Source organism: Phocoena phocoena, chromosome 3, assembly GCF_963924675.1.
Source record: "Phocoena phocoena chromosome 3, mPhoPho1.1, whole genome shotgun sequence".
Taxonomy (NCBI): domain Eukaryota; kingdom Metazoa; phylum Chordata; class Mammalia; order Artiodactyla; family Phocoenidae; genus Phocoena; species Phocoena phocoena.
The window spans coordinates 109547012-109567659 of record NC_089221.1 but is presented as its reverse complement, the minus strand read 5'-3'; the positions used below and the strand labels follow the sequence as shown (position 1 = coordinate 109567659).

The following is a 20648-nucleotide window of genomic DNA, read 5'->3' as shown; positions in this document are numbered from 1 at the left end:
AATGTAAGGACTTAACTACTGCCATCTAATTGTTTTCTGGACTTTTTATAATTCCCTTGTTAACTTTTTGACTCTGTTGCTGTGTTCCTTTGTGAATTGGTGCTTTTCCATGGTGGTATTCTCTGATTCCCTTTTCATCTTTTGTGAGTCCACTATAGGCTTTTGCTTTGTGGTTACCATGAGACTTACATGAAGCATCTTATTAACAGTCTGTTTGACATTGATAAAATTTCAGTCACATACAAAACCCTACCCCTCTTTTATGTTTTTAATGTCACAGTTTGCCTTTTTGTATTGTGTATTCATTCACAAACTGTAGTAGCTAGAGTTATTTTTGACACTCTTGTCCTTTAACCTTTATACTCTAGTTAACATGCCATCATATTTCAGTGTTGAGAGTTTTTTAAATTTAACTGTATACTTACCTTTATCAGAGTGTTGTATATTTTTATATGTTTTCATGTTACTAGTTAGCATCATTTCATTTCATTTGAAGAACTTCTTTTAGCATTTCTTATAAGACACATCTAGTGATGGTGAATTTCTCAGCTCTTGTTTTTCTGGGAAAGTCCTCCATTTCTCTAGGATAACTTTGCCAGATAGAGTACTCTTGAACTGTTAGACCACTCTCTCCTGGCCTGTAAGGTGTCTGCTAAGAAATCTGCTGATAGCCTAATGGGGTTTCCTTTGTAAGTTACAATCTTTTTTTTTCTTGCTGCCTTTATTATAATGTGTCTTGGAAAAAGTTGTTTCAGATTGAAATAATGGGTTGACCAATTAGCTTCGTGAGCTTGGATGTCTAGATCTCTTGCCAGGTTTGGGAAGTTCTCAGCCATACTTCTTTAAATAGTCTTTTTGCCTCCTTTTCCCTCACTTCACCCTCTGGAACTCCAGTGGTTTGTATATTGGGGTTTTTTTTTTGTTGTTGGTTTCCCAACTTTCTTCATTCTTTTTTCTCCTCAGACTGAGTTATTTCAAAGTTCCTGTCCTCTATCTCATTGATTTTTCCTTCTCTTTGGTCTACTGGATGTTGATGCTCTCTAGTGCATTTTTTCATTTCATTCACTGAATTCTTCGGCTCCAGAATATTCATTTGGTTCTTTCTTGTGATGTCTATATCTTTGTTAAATTTCTCATTTGGATCATATATTGTTTTCCTGATTTCGTTGAATTGTCTTTGTTTTCTTATAGCTGATTGAGTTTTCTTAGAACACCTGTTTTGAATTCTTTGTTAGGTAAATCATAGATCGCCATGTCTTTGGGTTTGATTACTGGAAGATTACCGTGAACTTTTGGTGATGTCGTGTTTCCTTCAGTTTTCATGTTACTTGGAGTTTTGCATTGCTCTTTTTGCATTTGAAATTGCATTCACCTTCTCTGAGTTTTATGAGTTGCCTTCAGGATAAAAAACCTTTCATCATTCTTGAATTGATAGATTCTGAGACTTTCTCAGGCATTGTGTGGATACATCTGCTCCATGCTTCTTTTCCCTCTTGTGGCAGAATTCTGAAGCTTGTATGTCTTCTCTGTATCCTAGGATGTACTGTGTCAGCTGCTGATAGTCTCTTTTTTTCCCCTAAAGGTAGTGCTACAGCTCAGGTTTGTGGTTTCTTCTTTGCCCACAGACTCTGGCCTGTTTCCTGTGTGTGTTTCCTCTCTACCAGAGCTTTCTCTTGGGACCTTGCACAGGGAGCCAGTAGCAGAGTGGGGGGAGGTGTGGGTTTGTGCATGTTGAGCTGCAGGTGCTCTTGGGTACGTTGGGGGGTTTACAAGTGAGGTTTTCCCTGTGGCTCCTGGATGGGCTTCCTGTTGGAATCCAGAAGCATTTAGCAGGAACCACATCCCTTTAATACCTCTTGGAATCTTATATGCTGCTCTTCTGATCTGTTCCCTCCCCCCAGTCATGGATTTCCCACTTTAGTGCTCTGGATGCTGCAAGACAGAATGAGTGTCTTTGGCAGCATCCTACACTGCTAGGGCAGCCAAGCATTCACTCACTGGCTCTCCCTTTCCCCTGTGGGAGAAACCATAGGCCGTCTAGTTTAGGCTTAAGCTATGCTTTCCTTGATGCCAGCAAAGTCAAGCTATTTCTATTCCAGTGCATCTGCGCTCTTTTTTTCTGTTCTGTTATATTCCAGCAGAGTGCTTGAACTTCCACTCTGGAAACCTGGACTTCACAAAGGCTCTCTTGTCTGTAGCTGACCACCCAAGTCAGTGTTCTCCATGTGTTCCCAGACCACAGCTAAGAGGGGCCAGAACCATTTCATAGTCTCCTGTAGGTTCCACAGCCAGTACCCAAATCTACCTGCTTGTTACCCAGTATGCCAGTGGGTGAGGCTCCTCTCAGGTCCCTTGGTCTGTGATTCTGGGTCTCATAACTCCCACAGAGGCACTACTTACTGTTCATGGATAGATGCTGAATTTTCGTTGTTGGGGCAAGGAGTAAAATGAGGGTCATCTTATGACAGTATAATGCTGACATCACTCTCTCCAGTCATCTCCTGTTTGAAGTTTGTTTTCTAGTCATTTCTTGCGCAAGGGCTTATGGGAATTATATATCCTGAGCATATTCAGAGTATTTTTCTGTTGGCTTTGAACTACAGTGTCAGTTTATCTGCCTTTAAAATTCTTGTCTAACATGTAATTTCTTGGGAACCTCATAGATAATGGCTCTACAACTAGCGTTTTATATAGCTGTTCAAGTTTCTGTGTTTACTCTCATTATTTCCTTATCTCTGAAGTCATTTACCTTTACATGGGTGTTTCCACATCTCATTTAGTTTTGTATCAAGTTCTCTGGAGCTGTGGTATCTATTCTATAGTTTCAGTTATTTTGTTTCTGAATAGTTTTCTCAAATTGTACTTTTGAATATTTTTTCAGTTCCATTATTTTCGTTTCCTTCTTCAAGGATACCAGTTATATGTATTTTAGATCTCCTTTGTCTTCCATATCCATTATTTTCTCTCTTGTTCTTTTCAGCTCTGTCCATTTCCATTGATTGCTTTCGTTAATCCTTTCTTTTAAGTCACTTGCCTAAGGTTTTAGCAGTGTCTTTTTTTTTCTTTATGTAGGTTCCAGTGTTGCCTTCATTTCTCTGTTGGTTGCATTTTTTTCTTCCATTCTTTTCTAAACTTTATTTAACTTTTTTATCAACTTATATATTTTTTCCCTAAACTCCTATATCACTGCATTACTCTTTGTTTATTAGTTCATTTGAAATCATGGCTAGAGTCATTAGTCCCAGTTTTTATTGTATTGGAACATTTTCCTGCTTTATGATCTTTAAGTCTTTGTTTTTCCTTGTAGCAGCATGTTATAGCTCTGGTATTCATTCCTTCTTTTTGAATGACATGAGTTTTCCTATACCATCTATCTGCAGGAGATTCACGTGGGAGAAAAGCCAGGGCAGTATCCCAGGCTAGCAGAAATAGAGCTTGTATGTGAATTGTTTTACCCTTTACTTCTCTCCAACAAATGAAAATTGGCAGTTTTATGGCTGCTTACAACTCAGTTTCTCCCTTCTTTCTTGTGTCACTGTTAAATTCCTTCTTGCCAAGATGTTATATCACTGTGTGTACTGTGTTAATCTTACTTTCCCTGACACTCTCTGGTAAAGAACAGAGTCCAACCCCCTCCTAATTCTGTCAGCCTATGGACTCTTATGTTCTTCCAAATAGGGGATTCCTGGTTTGCCTTCTGGGTGAGTTACCTGCTTCAGAGAGCTGTGCTTTACCAGCTTTCATTGACATCTTCATCTGCAGGCATTCTTTTTCAGCATTTTGCCTACTCAAAGTTGACCTTGACTATTTTTTGACAGCCTTTCTAATGTGTTTAGGAGTTACAGATATCTCTTAGTTTTGGTGGAGATGAAATTTGCATTCCTGTTTTTCATCCTTGTAGTTGTTTGGGATGATTTCTGAGAAGCCGAGGGAACAAAGATACCTTAACTCCACACTTTAAAATCAGAAATCAAGAGAACATTTTAAATACCATAGTATTGGTAAAAGTCAGGTGGCTGAGAACAAAAGAGGGATTAACTGGTAAGAAAATTGCCCTATTCATTCAGCAGCATACCTATGAGTTGGTAGTATAGAGGTAAGGGATAGGGCGGAGGAGTTGTAGCCTAATTGGCATGCATTATTTTTAAAGTTAGGACCATCTGAGTTTGTTTAAAATCCTATAGAGAGGAGACATTGAATATATGAAGGCCTGAGGGACAACAGGATTAGAATCTAGGGATATGGAAGTATTGGAATCAGGGACATGAGTGGCCAAAATCTCAAGGAAAGAAGGTTTTCAGCCCCAGAACTTGCCTTGCTTCTTATATAACGCTTGTTATCACTTATACCACTCTCAAATAGGTAATTTGTCCATAAAGTTATTTCTGAGCAAATAAAAAAACATTGTGATACTTGAAATTTATTTTTAAGTTAAATGCCTATTTTATGGAGTTACTATATTTGTGATTTACATGCAGACTACAAAATAAAGGCTGTTGGTATACAACCATAGGCAAGTAATGTAGTTCCTTTGAAGGAAGTTTTCCTTAAGATCAAGGAGTCCCTTTTATTTATTTATTTTTTCATGGTTCTCCTGTTTATTTCAGCACATTGAAATTTGTCCCTGCTTATTTTACCTTTATTAGAAAAGATTGGTTTATACACTTTCCTGACCTGAGTCCTTTCTCTCCCACAAGTCCCTTTCTAATGTTTTTATTCTCATCTTCGGCAGTGGCTTGAACCTGGCATCTGTAGCACGACTCAGAGGTACTTGGGAAAAGTTACCAAGCAAGTATGAGAAACACCTCCAAGATCTACAAGACCTTTTTGATCCATCTAGAAACATGGCAAAATATAGAAATATTCTTAGTAGTCAAAGCATGCAGCCTCCAATTATTCCACTCTTCCCCGTTGTCAAGAAAGATATGACATTTCTACATGAAGGTATTTAAAAGTAATTTGAAAATGAGCATATTTAGTTTCAGCTAATTCTCCATAATTGTGATGTGTTTAATGTATTTTCCAGTCTATTGATTAAAAGTCACTAAAGCTTTACCCAGTTAAATGCAGCAAATCTTAGGAACCAAAACCCACATTATTGACAAGAACAAATGTAGGTGTTTACCCAGTGCATTCAAACTTAAAAGTTGACTTACAACCAAGATCAGACTTTTTGATCTTATTTATTGTTTTGTTTAGTAATATTTTTCCTTCCAACTTAATTTTTTAATTACTAAACACATACAGAAAAGTACCCAGAACAAGTGAACAACTCAATGAATTATGACAAAGCAAACACCCATGCACCCAACATCCAGTCAAAGAAATAAAATATTGCCTACCTCCCAGCACCCCCACTCATGCCCTTTCCTGGTTACCACCTTCATCTTCCCCAAAGATAACTAGGGTCTTGACTTCTAATACTGTGGTTTAGTTTCACCTGTTCTTGAACTTTATATAATCACAGAGTATGTTTATTTTTTTAGTTTTGGTTTGGCTTTTGGATTATTTTGGTCAGCATTAGACTTGTGAGATGAGATTCTTCCATGTTTTTGAGTGTAACTGTACTTCATTTTCAAAACTATTTAGCATTCATTCCATTACATAAATGCAATACAGTGGATTCATCCAATCCATTGATGAGCATTTGATAGTTTCCACTGTTTACGAATAATGCTGCTATGAATATTCTTTCACATATCTCGTAGTGCACGGGTATTTTTGTTCAGTATAATTCACAGTGAAATTTATGGGTCCTGATATTCATATAATCAACTTTGGAAAGCAGTTTGAGATTAATCTACTAAAGTGGAACACTGGCAGTGTTTTTGGCATTCTTGTTGTTCCTCATTCTCACCAACACCTGGTAAATTGATTCTTTTTACTTTTATCCATTCCAGTAGGTGTGTAATTGTATCTTGAAGTGGTTTAATTTGCATTTTTCTGATTACTAATGAGGCTGAACACCCTTTTGTATATATTCGTCCTCTTTTGACAATTATCAGTTCAGTGTCCTGCTTATTTTTTATAAGGTTCTTTTTAAGAATATATACTTTTTAAGAATTTTGTGTAAGTCCTGTATATAGTATGACTTGCCTTTTGACTCTCTTAAGGATGTCTTTTGATGAACAGCAAGTTCTTAGTTTTTTGTTGTTTTTTTTTTTTTTTTTTTTTTTTGCGGTACGTGGGCCTCTCACTGTTGTGGCCTCTCCCGTTGCGGAGCACAGGCTCAGTGGCCATGGCTCACGGGCCCAGCCGCTCTGCGGCATGTGGGATCCTCCCGGACTGGGACACGAACCCGCGTCCCCTGCATCGGCAGGCGGACTCTCAACCACTGCGCCACCAGGGAAGCCCAAGTTCTTAGTTTTAAAAACCAAATTAACCTTTTGCCATGTGGTTTATCTCCATTCCCCTTAATTGATTTTTGTGAATGATATTTGTCCTCCATTAACTTGCTGATACACACTGTTTTACTAATTTTCTAGTGTTACACTAGGCATTATATTGGGTTGGCCAAAAAGTTTGTTCGGTTTTTTCTAGTAGCTCTTAGTTGTCTTTCACTTCATTCGAAACAATTTTGTTAGATTGTATCATGACAGCTGTCATGTCAGCATGCATTTTTAAAAAACTTATCAAAATTGGTGGATTTTTCTGTAGCCATTTTAATATTGAAGATGGAAGAAAACAACATTTTTGGCATATTATACTTTATTATTTAAAGAAACGTAAAAATGAAACTGAAATGCACAAAAGGATTTGTGCGGTGTATGGAGAAGGTGCTGTGACTGCTCCAACGTGTCAAAGTGGTTTGCGAAGTTTCGTGCTGGAGATTTCTTGCTGGACGTTGCTCCACGGTCAGGTAGACCAGTTGAAGTTGACAGCAATCAAACTGAAATATTAATTGAGAACAATCAACATTATACCACGCTGGAGATAGCCAACATACTCAAAATACCCAGATCAAGCATTGAAAATCATTTGCACCAGCTTGGTATGTTAATTGCTTTGATGTTTGGGTTCCACATAAGTTAAGCGAAAAAAACCTTCTTGACCACATTTCTGCATGTGATTCTATACTTAAACGTAATGAAAACGTTTCATTTTTAAAACAAATTTTGACTGGTGATGAAAAGTGGATACTGCACAATAATGTGGAACAGAAGCGCTCGTGGGGCAAGCGAAATGAACAACCACCAACCACACCAAAGGCCAGTCTTCATCCAAAGAAGGTGATGGATGTTGTGTATATGGTGGGATTGGAAGGGAATGAGTCTTCTATTATGAGCTCCTTCCAGAAAACCCAATGATTAATTCCAACAAGTACTGCTCCCAATTAGACCAACTGAAAGCGGCACTCGACCTAAAGCGTTCAGAATTAGTCAACAGAAGATGCATAATCTTCTATCAGGATAACGGAAGACCGCATGTTTCTTTTATGACCAAGCAAGAACTGTTACAGCTTGGCTGGGAAGTTCTGATTCATCCGCCATATTCACCAGAGATTGCACTTTCGGATTTCCATTTATTTCGGTCTTTACAAAATTCTCTTAATGGAAAAAATTTCCATTTCCTGGAAGACTGTAAAAGGCACCTGGAACAGTTCTTTTCTCAAAAAGATAAAAAATTTTGGGAAGATGGAATTATGAAGTTACCTGGAAAATGGCAGAAGGTAGTGGAACAAAAAGGTGAATACGTTGTTCAATAAAGTTCTTGGTGACAATGAAAAATGTCTTTTAGTTTTACTTAAAAACCAAAGGAACTTTTTGGCCAACCCAGTATATTTATACTTGTTGATATTAATTCACGTAATATTCATTAGTACTTTTCTGTGTGTCAGGCAGTGCAAGAAGTTAGACCATTTAAATTCCCATTTGCTCACCTCCCAACATATACAGTTGTTTCCATGCCTTTAAATGCCACACTATACTATTGTTGTTTAGTAAAGTCAGTATTTATTTAGCTTTACCTGCGTGATGATATTGTTACTTTTCCTGCATTTCAAAGTTTTCATATGGTCGGGGTTTTTTTCTCCTGTAGAACACTGATTATTATTCCCTTATGCGCAAGTCTACTGGTGATGAAATCTCTTACTTTTTGTTTATTTGAAAAATGTCTTTAATTAATATTCATTCTTAAGGCATAACTTTGGTTGGCACTTACCTTTCAACATTTTGCGATAACAAAACTGTCTCCTGGCTTCCATTGTTACTGTTGAGAAATCAAGTGTCAGTCTTATTTGTTGTTCCTTTGACAACAATCTACCCTTTTTCTCATAGCTGCTTTATAATTTTCTCTTCTCTCTATCTCTGTTTTTCTCTAGTTTTGCTATGATGTGTGTGACTAGGTGCAGCATTTGGTTTTCTCTGACCTGGATATTTTTATTCATTCTGGAATTTTCTCCCAGCTTAATGTCCAATTTTAAAATTATTTCTTCAACTGTGTACTAATTTACTGTTAAATTCAGCAACAAATTCCTTATTTCAGTTATTGGGGTTTTTTTTTCCAGTTTTACAATTTAAATTCATTTTTTATCTTCATGTTCTCTGCCAAAGTTCTCAGTGTTGTTTTTTATAACCTTGCACATATTTACCAGTTACTATTATGTTTGTCTCCAATAACTCCATAATCTAGATCCTTTATGAGTCTTTCTGTTGTCTTTTATTTTTATTCCTTGCATTTCAATCATGTTGAATTTTCTCCTGATGTACCTGGTTATTTTTGACCAAATGGATGTTGTGTATAAAGAAATTACAGAAATAATCTAGGGTTTCAGACAATATTACATTCCTCCAGAGAGAATTAAAGCTTGCTTCTGCCAGGCAGCTAGGGGTGCTAGCAATCCAAAAATCCCCTTAAACCCTTTTCATATTTTGAGATAATTTAACACTGAACTTTTATCCCAGTCTACATTTAGTTTATCTTTAGTCTGAGGATATATTATAGGCCTTCAAAATCCCAACCCAAAACATTGAAGATTTATCTAGACTTAAGTTGTTCTTCTCTAACTTCAAAGGTCATGGTGGCACTACTCAGTTTTTCAGCTCATCATCCCCTTTTCTGAAATCAGCAGATGCTGGGTCAAGCACTGGGAGATGCTAAACTTGCCACAGATCTTCATTATTGCTTCAGATCTTCACAGCCTTGATAGTTTTTTGATGACTTAAAACATTTTTTTTCTATTTTTGTCCAACTTTTCTAACTGTTCTTAGCAGATGTGTTGTGCCAATTAACTAGTTGTTCTGCCCCCACTTTCATTATCACTCCTTTTTCATAAGAAAATATCATTATAGGCTTCAAGTATATTTTTCTGACATGCTCCCTCAAAACATGTTTATGTGACTTGAAAGTATTTTGGGTTATCATTTTGTTTTCAACTCATGTTGAGACCCTGAACAATTTATATGTCCAATGGATAGGTGCCATTTACTACAAAAAGGGAGCCCACCATGTGTTCCAGACCCATGTGGTTCTCAAACTTGGCTTCAGGGACTTGGAATTCCACAGACACCTCAGGGGCTATGTGGAAAATAAATAGGGTCAGACCAGCTGTTAAAGACAGGTGTGAAAAAAAGACAGTTAGATTACCCTTTGAACATATAATTTTTTGCCTTGTGGTTTGAACTGGGTAAGCCAACATATGGGCTAAGTCTGGTCTCATTCCTGTTCTCGTCAAAGAAAAGTAGACCATTTTGAGAGGTGTATGAGTTTTTTCCCTCAGAGAACTACTTAGTGAAACAGAAACAAAAACCATGGAACTTACAAACAAGCAAATTTGTGTTTAATGATTAAAGTCATGATTGTAAATTCAAATCCTGGGGAAGAGAGGATGCATGGCAGATTAGAAGATGTCTACCCCTACGAGCCAGCCACCTCTTAATTTTAACTAATTATTACCACTTGGAAAACAGACCTATCAATACTTATTATTTAATCCCCCACCTACCCACCCCGCTTTTTTTCTTCGAGAGAAGTCAGAAATTCTTGTTTTCTTGGGATGTCTTCCACTTCTTAAGTGTTGACAACTCATTTTACAATTTATTTAAGTACCGTAAACCATAGAAACCTTACTAGATTAGTGAAGCCAAAGGTCACTGTTTGTGACCTCTGGCTAAAACCTAAGTTTTCAAGTGCTCTACTCTGCTGCCCAAAAAACAGATGCACGTACTTGCCTAAGAGTGGGCTGAGCATCTGGAGAATTAGATTTGAGGAGCTGTATTTTTTACTAGGTGTGCCTACAGCATAATGAAATAGCTTTTAGAAGCTATGCACAGTTTCTCACTTTCCAATAATCATAATCATTACTTCCGTAGGAGTAGAATTTCTCCCATTAGCTCATTCCCTGGGAGCAGGATTAAACCATCTATGGGTTTATCAGTTCTTGAAAACAAAAGTGACAGTTTGATAAAGAAGGTTCTGATTTGTGCCTCCAACAATAATAACTTGACTTCTGCTACTTTTATATAGATATTTTAATTTTGGAAGTTAAAAAAAGTTACTTTTATTCTATAGGAAATGATTCCAAAGTAGATGGTTTAGTAAATTTTGAGAAGCTCAGAATGATTGCCAAGGAAATTCGTCAAGTTGTTCGAATGACTTCTGCTAACATGGACCCAGCTATGATGTTCCGACAGAGGTATGTCATTGAAGTGTGTAAGTGTTACAGAGTGGCACTGAGCATGATATATTTTTCATTTATTGATCATCTGCCATTTGTTACGTAGTGTACTAAGTGCTTTACAGATGTCTCTCTCAAGTAATAGTTTGTCACTATAACCTTTAAAGGTTGGTAGTAGTATTGGCCTGCCTTTTACATATGAAGAAACTGAAGCTCAGAGCAGTTAGGTAATGTGTCCAGGATTACATAAATTGCTGAGATTTGAACCCTAGTTCTCTATTACTTTTTTGAGTACATAGACCTGTATTGTTATTGTTAATTAAAATGTCATCTAACTTAAATGTTTAAGTAAGTTGCTGATCTTTACTGAAGTTATCACACAGGACAGATGCTTTCATCTGGTTTCTAACAAAATGTATGAAGTATTAGTCTTTTATTTTTACTGAATATGTCTTTTTATTGAATATTTTTAAACTTCTATTTCTGCCTAAGTTCTACTTTATTCTTCTAAAATATATTCCTTGGTTTCAAGTCATGGTACTGCTGTTTATTTGTATGTAAATTCTTTAACGCAGTTTAGAAAGTGCCAATTTAAGGATGCTCCATTTCTAATAAAAATGAAATAAGAATTGCATTCAATATTAACCTGATCTTCTAAGAATGCTTTTTAAAATTCATTTTTAATGTAATAACAAATGTCTCCTCAAATTATATAAAACATAAAGTGTGTTGTCAAGCTGTTCCCAGTAATTTCTGTAATTTTTAGGGTAAAAAGATATTAGGGTTTTCATTTTTGGTCTGATTTTCTTCTGGGCCTTTGTGTATAGCTTCAGTACCTAAGAGCTTTAAAAATGAAATGTTTACCCAGGCAGACACAATTCTTGTGGCTTGAAAGAAATATAGCCTACTAAGGAAACAAAAATACTTGGTTTTTTAAAAGTTAGAGATGGAGTTTTTGTATCCAAACAGAATCAATGTGTGTCAGGATTGGTTTTTTTATTTTTGTTTTGTTTTGTCAAAATCACTGTTCAGGAGTCTTTGTTTTTATAAGTAGTTGACCTGATCTTTGCTCTAGTGTAGAAATTCTCAAAGTATGGAGGAAGGGGTATATCATATCTCCTCTTCCCAACCCATCCCACTTCTGTCCCTGAAAATCACTACATGTAATGAGGGGTGTCATTGCTTAGCAGTGTAGAAGCAGAAAACAGTAAGAACCAGGGACCAAAGCAGACCTGGAGGATTTGTTTCTTTGTTTTTAAGTTTTTGTTTTTGTTATATGTCCCTGTACCATGGCCCCACCACGCCCTGTTGTCTTACACAGACATCCATCTACTCATGTATTTTAGCACCCTCGTTCCTCAAGATGATAATGACTTTGTGAGCCTGCCAGACCAGTTGATAATATTTTAAGTACAATGCCTCAGAAATGAGCAAAGGAGGAAGAAACTGAGGATGAAATCAGTAAACTTGGCTGTTTCCTTGGGAATGGCCTAGGCTACAGTAGAATGCAGTATAGGAAAAAATAAAACATACTTAGATTAGACTGAAGTTTTCCTGAATCAGTTGTATTTGTCAGCTAGTACTGAAATGTACTAGCTTTCTTTAAGCAAGTAATACTTGCTTGTCCAGTTTGGTGGTGTATAATATCTTGTGTAGACAAAGTACCCCTTTTATTTTAACAGTAGTCAGTGTGCTTACTGAAAAACAGAATTTTGGGCTGGCCAGAGCTGGAGCTTATTGGATACAAGCCAGAGATATAATGAGACCAGTCAGGATTGGGGGGAAGGGGCAAAAAAATAAATGAGAATAAAAATTTTAAAAAGAATCTTGATTCAGCCCAATTGTAGTGTAAGGAGATACAGGATCATAAAGATTTTGATGATATATTTATACTTACATTTTAAGTTGGATTTGCTGGTCAAAATTTCTTGTTAATGCACATTGTAAGAGAATTTCTGCACTTAAAAATGAAATTATAAATTTTTGTTTCTTGTAATTTCATCCTTGCTTAAATGTATGGCTCAAAAATCCTTTTTTAAAAAAAGTTCAAAAGATTATATTCCTTAATTTAAGGTTTCCCTGAAAACTTTGAATTCAAAATTCATAGTTAATAAATGTTTTCCCTTAAGCTTCTTATTAACACAAGCCTCTAAATGAATTAGGTATTAAAAATATAATTGGTCTAAAAGCGTACTTTTAAATAGTGTGGAGTTTTTTGGCCTTCAGTACATATCATAATTCATTTTACCCCCTTGTATTTCATTAAAGTCATTTTACTGTTAAGCTACCTTTTTTTTCTAGTAAAATTTTTCTGTTCTGTCTCCGTAGTTTCTCTGACTCACGACTGTTGTCTTTTTTCTGTGCTTTCCTATTCAAACACATGCTTCAATGTTTGTGGCTCTTGCTTACAGGAAGAAGAGGTGGCGGAGTCTGGGGTAAGTGTAGAGATGAATGCAACTGTAATGAAGGTTGTGCAACTGTTAACATATACTGCATCCTTTTCATTAATGCACGCACGTAAAATAGCATGTGTTCTATTAACCCTGTCAACCTACATTCCTGACAAATAAATGCCTTTTGCTAACAAGGTTAAAATAGTGTTAGAACTAGCTTTTTTTCCCTTTACTTTTCCATTGTTGACGTCCCATAAGTCCCTTTTAGATTTTATTTATCAGGGTCAGTTAGATAATGATGACGATAGCATATATTTGTTGTGTGCTTCCTATGTGCCATATACTTCTCTGTGCACTTTATATGAATTATTTAATTCTCCAGCCACTCTGTGAAATAGATAATGTTATTCCCATGGTACAGATGGGGAAGATAGAGTTGTCCAAATTCCTAGAGCTCACTAATGGTGGATTCTGATTCATTAATGGTGGTAGTCTGATTCCAGAGTCCACACTGTTTTCTTTTATTCACATGCCATATTTTATAAAAATAAATGTTTAAGTGTATTAAAATGGGTAAAAGGGTTGTTTATAAAGATTACATTTTTCTATCAGTTTTCCAAAAGGGTGCAGCCTTTATCCAAACGATACTGTAATATTGAGTTTGTAAATAATTGAAATAGAGGATGATTTTAATTGTTCAGATCCACTAATACCATGAGACATACAACATTGAGTTTTAAATTCCTACCACTTTTAATTAAAGACTCCCTTATCTCTCTTAAAACTGAAATAGAATCAGACCTAACAACACCTTTTGTTGTCAAGTAGGTTCAGATCTCTGCTTACAGATCTGTAATAGATAGCTAAGTATCCACGTAGAAATCATAGAATGTTTGGGATCTTATAAATCATCTATCTGATCCTTTCATTTTTAGTTGAAGAAAAAGATGGATTTTGTGGATGAGGGGATTTTAGTTGAAGAAAAAGATGGGTTTTGTAGATGAGCAAAAAAGAAGAATTTTGCTCTTTTAAGATTATGGTGAATCATTAAGTTAGATGCTTTTATATTACATCTAAGAAGGATTTTTTGTGAGCCACTTACTTTGAGTCTTGTCTTATTTGTGGTCTTTTGTTTTCTGTTGAAGCTTGGTGAACTTGAATTTCCTTCTGCTTTCTTCCTTCTCTGTGTTTCTTCTGTGTTTTCTTCTATACTTTACATTCATGTCTTGGTCTTTTCTGGTTCTTCTCATTGAAGATAGAAATTGATTCCTAACGTTACTGTTACGAAGAAGAATACTTGAACGGTATATCTTAGTGGGGATTTTGGGGTGTTTGAATGACTTATGTAACACATTCACTGTTCATTTAGCTTTCGGGTTGCTTTGTATGATGTTTGCAGGCACTAGATATTTTTGTTTTTACATCAAAGCATTTTGAAAGCTTAGAAGACATTTGTCATTTATCATGAGATTTTCACTTATTAAAATTTTGTATGTATCCTGAATTTCTGGACACTTTTTTATATCAGCTTACATAAAATTATTAAATACTTGTATTCAAATTTGCTCCTAAATATTGGGGCTTGATTTTACTACATTTCTTTGAATCTGAGACATCATCAGTTGTTGGGACCACTGTTGTTTTATGTACCACGAAGAAAAGTCACTGCAGTACCTTCTTAACACTGAGAATTTTTTAACTTTATACTTGTTAAAAGAGCTCTTATATAAACTTAGGTATGTGTTTTTATCACATAACACCTTTTTGCATTCATAAAAAAGAAAATATAAAATTGGTTTAGGTCCTTCTAAAACTTCTTCGTATTTAGAATATGAATTTTCTGAATCACTTTTAGGGTTATTAGTTTCTGGGGTTTTTTTTTCCTCACACAGTATTGCCTTTTGTGCTGTCAAATATGTTGGTAATGCCACACTTCTTAAAACAAGCCATAAAAGAACAAAAAGCTGCTGGTGCTGGGCTCTTAGGTTGGCTTTGCAGATATTTAGGGCTAACTTCCTTTTGACACCTGCTTTGGAAATGTTGTTGAACTTGTTAGATTCACTACATCCTTATAATCATTTGGTTCCTGGAGGTTAAGGGAGTAATTCACTAATGCCATTGGATTTTTTCCAAACCACTCTGAAAGTTTAGGAGTTTCTGCATATGTAAGTAGCAACAACCACATCACAGTTTCTGCCTGACCAGTAGCAATTGAAAGTTGTCATCAAATGTAAGACACACTCTTTTAAAGATCTTAAAATTACAAAAGAAAAGTAACTTTTTTTACAACTTTATTTCACTTAATTTATAATGAAAACATTAGGATTTTAGTTGTCTGTTTTAAACGGGGTATGTGAGCACGGAAAAAAACAAATTGTTTTATGGTTGTGGTATGTGTATTTAGAATATCTTTGGGTAATTGGGAGGCTAACTTAGAAGACCCATAGATATCATTATTTTAGAATTGGCAACTGCCTTTAAAATAAAAATTGTCTAGAACCTTGTGTTTGCTATCCTTGTTACAAAGGACAAATAGCATTGCAGTTCCTGTTTTCCAGTGGTTCTAGATGTGGTTATTATAGAAAGAAGTCTGCCAAAAAGAGTACAGTTGGATGTGAAGCTATAGCTTGTTTCAACTGTAGTTATTCCTACCCAGCTTGTAGTTTCATCACATTTAGAGGCATTGCAAAAGAAAGAGCCCATATCCCCAGTCCAGAAGCCACATATTGCCCAACCATTTCATATGTGAGTAGAAGCATTGAGTAGCTTTTTATTGCATTTCTGATCTCTGACTATATTGAATTGAGTATAAATGGTGTTATTATTCTTACTGGTTGTTCTATTTGAATTTTGGTCAAAATCTGGTTACTGGTAAAATCGGTGAGCATGCTCGGAGTGGGCCAGCTATATACAAGAATGGTGATGGCGATGGCATGTCCAAAGCAGCACGTACAAGCAGAGCTGCTCTAGAAACTCCCCTGCTGAAGAATCCTGGTGCAGAGATCTGGCTCAGGGTGGACTTGTCCTGAACTAGGCTCTTGCCATATCTTCAGAGTGTGGATGGCCATAGGGCCAAAGGAATGCTTATACTTGTCAGAGTTGTGCCATGGGTTGCAAAGGCACCAAACACAGGTCTGATGGAATTTGTTGCTTTGGGGGGAATTGTTAACTTATTCTTTTGAATTCTGAACTTTGCTGAATCTGAAAACTCAGAACATTGCCATATGTGCCATATTACTTTGCATTAATGCTCTTCATCTTTTAACTCATTTGCATCAGCATGCAGTTGCATTAACAGAACAGAATTCTTTTAATTTTCAATCTGCCATACTTAATTCTCATCTTTACAGCCCCTTATTGTGATCTCCATCTTCTTACAGGTCACTGAGTCAAGGCAGCACAAATTCAAACATGCTGGATATTCAGGGAGGTGCTCACAAAAAAAAGGCACGCCGTAGCTCTCTGCTTAATGCTAAGAAGCTGTATGAAGATGCCCAAATGGCAAGGAAAGTGAAGCAGTATCTTTCCAGTCTGGATGTAGAAACAGATGAGGAGAAGTTCCAGATGATGTCATTGCAATGGGAGCCTGCATATGGTACCTGTAAGTATAAGTTTTCACTTACGTGACACTAAACAGCACAACAAAATAGAAATTTGTTGCTCTAGTATTATCCTGAAGTCCCAAGAAAATTAACTTTCACTCACAAAAAACTGACATACCTCAAGCATCATGTGATCATGTTAATCAGATACTGAATTCTCATCCATTCCTGATGATTACTCTGTGCAAGAAATGGAGTGATATAGTTCTTTAAAAAGCATTTTGAAGTCTTCTTATAAAAAGCAAAACATTGTAGAGGAGCCCTTCTCTTTGAGAATGTTCTGATCTTCATCCCTAAATGAAGAGTAAAATAAGTGAAAAATTTCTCTTTCCTAAAAATTTTACAGATAATATCATTTACCAACTGAAGAAATACAATAACTTTAATTAATATACTGTTAGAGATAATAGGTGTATTATAGGCATCAGTAAATAAAGTAAAACAAGAAAAATTAGACGTATTCTAATATTTATAAATAGAAAATATGATGAACAAAATAGAGGCTATTCTCAATACTGTTTTTTTTTTAAATTAAGTACAAACAATAGAATGTATGTGTCTCTGGGTCAAGGAAATCATGAGTTGTAAAAGCAGAGATCAAAGATGGTAAAATATATTGTGTTTGTTATAACAACAAAATAAAGATGATTGTACTTCCATTATAAGTATTATCTATCTATATATATGATTAAATATTACACCAGTAAAAATCCCAGTATGATGTATAGAACTTGATTAAATGTTGACAGAATATATGAGGGGGAAGGTTCAGTTTTTCTATTTCTGTGTTCCTAATTGATAGAGGGAAATTGTAATTATCATGGGTTGACCCTGAAATTGATAAATGATATAGTATTTACATAGTAATCGAAAAAGTATGTCAATAGAGTAGAAAAGATAAAATGGAGATACAACCAAGTATTGAGTTTAAAATTCAGATTCACAGTGAATTTTAAAATGTAGGGTAATGAGCCATTCAGTAAGTGTTGTTATAAAAACAGTATCTTGAACACTTTTACCAATAGGAAAATGAATGGGTTGTGATGAAAAGAACACCTACTAAAGGATGGAGACAGAGTTTGGGTCTCATTTATTACCATTTGAACAAGTTTCTCTTCATCTTAGATCTCTTGTTTTCCTAATTGTAAAAGTCAAGCAAGTATTGGTACTGTGTTTTATCTCAGATTCTTTCTACATCAAACCTATTAAATTAAGAGAAAGAAATAAAATAATGAAAGCTAACAGTTACTGAGCACTCTCTATATGCCAGCAACCATGCTAAACACTTTTATAAACCTTGCCATTTACTCCTCCTCACAGCAGTCTGTGAGGTGTCCAGTATTGGGATTGTGCAGCATGTATTACAATGGAAAAAGAACTCACACAGGTATCAAAACACTGGAGAATAGTTAAGTACACTGCTTCCTTATCAATACAAAGAATGATATATGGCTGTTAAAAATAATAAATGTATATAGACTTGGAAAGTATCTGGAAAAATTTCTTACCACCTGGTGGGATATCAAGAAGTGTCTGCTATGAGAAAATGGTACATGTCAAAAGTAAAGACTGAAAAAGTATATAGAATCTTCAAATTTTATTCATGTTTTAAAGTTCAAAGCCATATACGCACTTATTAAATATCTCTGACGCTGCTTTGAATGATCATCAGAATTATTTTTTCCCAAGTAATGCAGTATAGACTTCATCATCTTATGGTTACCGAATGCAATTTATTATTCCTGCTTTTGTCTGATAAAAGGTTGGGGTGTTTTTTTTTGGTTTTTTTTGTTTTTTCTTTTTGCGGTACGCGGGCCTGTCACTGTTGGGCCTCTCCCGTTGTGGAGCACAGGCTCCAGATGTGCGGGCTCAGCGGCCATGGCTCATGGGCCCAGCCGCTCCGCGGCATGTGGGATCTTCCCAGACTGGGACATGAACCCGCGTCCCCTGCATCGGCAGGCAGACTCTCAACCACTGCGCCACCAGGGAAGCCCGAAGTTTGTTTGTTTTATCTTTTGTTTTCACTATCTGCTTTTCTTTGTTTCCTAAATATGATTTGGAATATTCAGAAGCATAGAAACCTTTTTTATGCTTTGCTCATTGTTAAAATTTTGAGGCCTAGGGACTTCCCTGATGGTCCAGTGGTTAAGACTCTGCTTCCAATGCCAGGGGCCTGGGTTCGATCCCTGGTTAGGGAAGTAGATCCTGCATGCATGCCGCAACTAATGCCGCAATGAAGATCCTGCACAAAGATCCTACACGCGACAACGAAGATCCCGTGTGCTGCAACTAAGACTCGGCGCAGCCAAATAACTAATTAAAAAAACTTTTTTGACTCCTAGAAAGATCCCACATACCAACCTCTGCGTTCTCTCTCTCCTCCCCCCACCACGCATTCACACACACCTGTGATACCTTTCTCCTCTCACACCCACCTTAGACTTATCTACTTCTTTTTTCATAACACTAAATGGTGTCTCACTACCATTGATTTTAATACCGATTTAAAATGAGAAAACCTGTGGGTCTTTCTTAAACTGAAAGTTAAACTGTTCTGTGAAAATTTAATTCAATTCATGTTGCTTTATTTTAGTTTGAGAGTCTTTGATTTTTATTGCATGATTGATTTTTAAATGTTTAAAATTCCAAACCCAAATAATAGTTGATTGCCAAACATTATAGAATTTGGTTCTTCATGATAAGTATATATGTGTGAGTTTTGACACTCTCCTGTGACCTCTTTTTTTATATTCAAAGTAGTCTCTTGATTTTTTTCTTTGTACTATGGCAACTATTAAAATAAGATGTCAATACGGAATTGATTAGTGTTGGGGGGAAAATGTTTCATGGCTCTAACCAAAAGTTGGTAACATCTTGGATTCAGTCAGTTGATGCGCTACTGCCTGTTATCCCCTAGGAGCACTTTGCTTTGACTTTTTGAGATATTCTTATCACCCAAAATATTCTCTAGGTTCTAAAAGCATAGTAGCTAACTATTGTAGCTGTGCTGGGACAGGTTAAACACTTTTATCTTGGTGTTTAAAACAAAAATATCATGGAGTATTGAGGTTGGACCTGCATTAAAACCACCCTGAATAACTGCCTGAAGAATTAAAAGTACTAAAAATACTACCTGAAGGAAGAAGTTTTTTCTTTGGACTATAGTAGTGATTTTATACAGAGGAGGCAGCTTTTTGTTTCTTAAGTCAGAGTTCTTAGTTTTTTGTTTTGTTTTTGTGTTTTGTTTTTTTTGTGGTACACGGGCCTCTCACCGCCGTGACCTCTCCCGTTGCGGAGCACAGGCCCCGGACGCGCAGGCCCAGCGGCCATGGCTCATGGGCCCAGCCGCTCCGCGGCATGTGGGATCCTCCCGGACCGGGGCACGAACCTGTGTCCCCTGCATTGGCAGGCAGACTCCCAACCACTGCGCCACCAGGAAAGCCCAAGAGTTCTTAGTTTTTAATTCTGATGTTCATCTTCAAGTATACTAACCATCTACTTATAAATATCTCTGGTAATCCTATGTGTAGCTGTTGAAATAATTTCACTTACTTATTCAAAAACTACCTGTTAAGCTTCTGTTTTCTATCCATCACTGGACACACAGGGATATAGTAGTGAACAAAGTAAATAGTCCTTACAATCATGTTAGTTATAGCCTTGTGGGGGGAAGAGACATTAATTGATTAATCTCACAGACAATTGTATTGTTACAGTTATCAATGCTGTGAAGGAAGGATACAGGATGCCTTGAGAACATAAAACGGGATCTAATCTAGTAGCTGCAGAGTGTGGATTATTAGGGAAGCTGGATCATGCAGGGTCTAATAGACCTTGTTTTAGGGATTTGTGTCTTTATCCTGAGAGCAGTGGCAAGTCATCTAAAAGTTTGTGTAGGGCATTTGGAGAAGGAAAGTGGCACGATAGGGCTTCCCTGGTGGCACAGTGGTTAAGAATCCGCCTGTCAAAGCAGGGGACACGGGTTCGAGCCCTGGTCCGGGAAGATCCCACATGCCATGGAACAACTAAGCACATGCG

General features: G+C 36.4%; 1 protein-coding gene across 5 annotated transcripts in view; it reads left to right on the top strand.

Moving 5' to 3' along the window:
* The window catches only part of RAPGEF6 (Rap guanine nucleotide exchange factor 6), a 221943-nt gene that overhangs the window by 186673 nt on the left and 14622 nt on the right, over positions 1-20648 (top strand). For 3 of the 5 annotated variants that reach the window (XM_065873549.1, XM_065873546.1, XM_065873548.1), the window contains 4 exons: positions 4733-4944; positions 10510-10633; positions 13027-13050; positions 16389-16609. In XM_065873549.1, coding sequence (XP_065729621.1) covers positions 4733-4944; positions 10510-10633; positions 13027-13050; positions 16389-16609 — 581 coding nt within the window. The remainder of the gene's footprint in view (positions 1-4732; positions 4945-10509; positions 10634-13026; positions 13051-16388; positions 16610-20648) is intronic. The other 2 variants (XM_065873547.1, XM_065873550.1) reach the window with 1 other exon arrangement.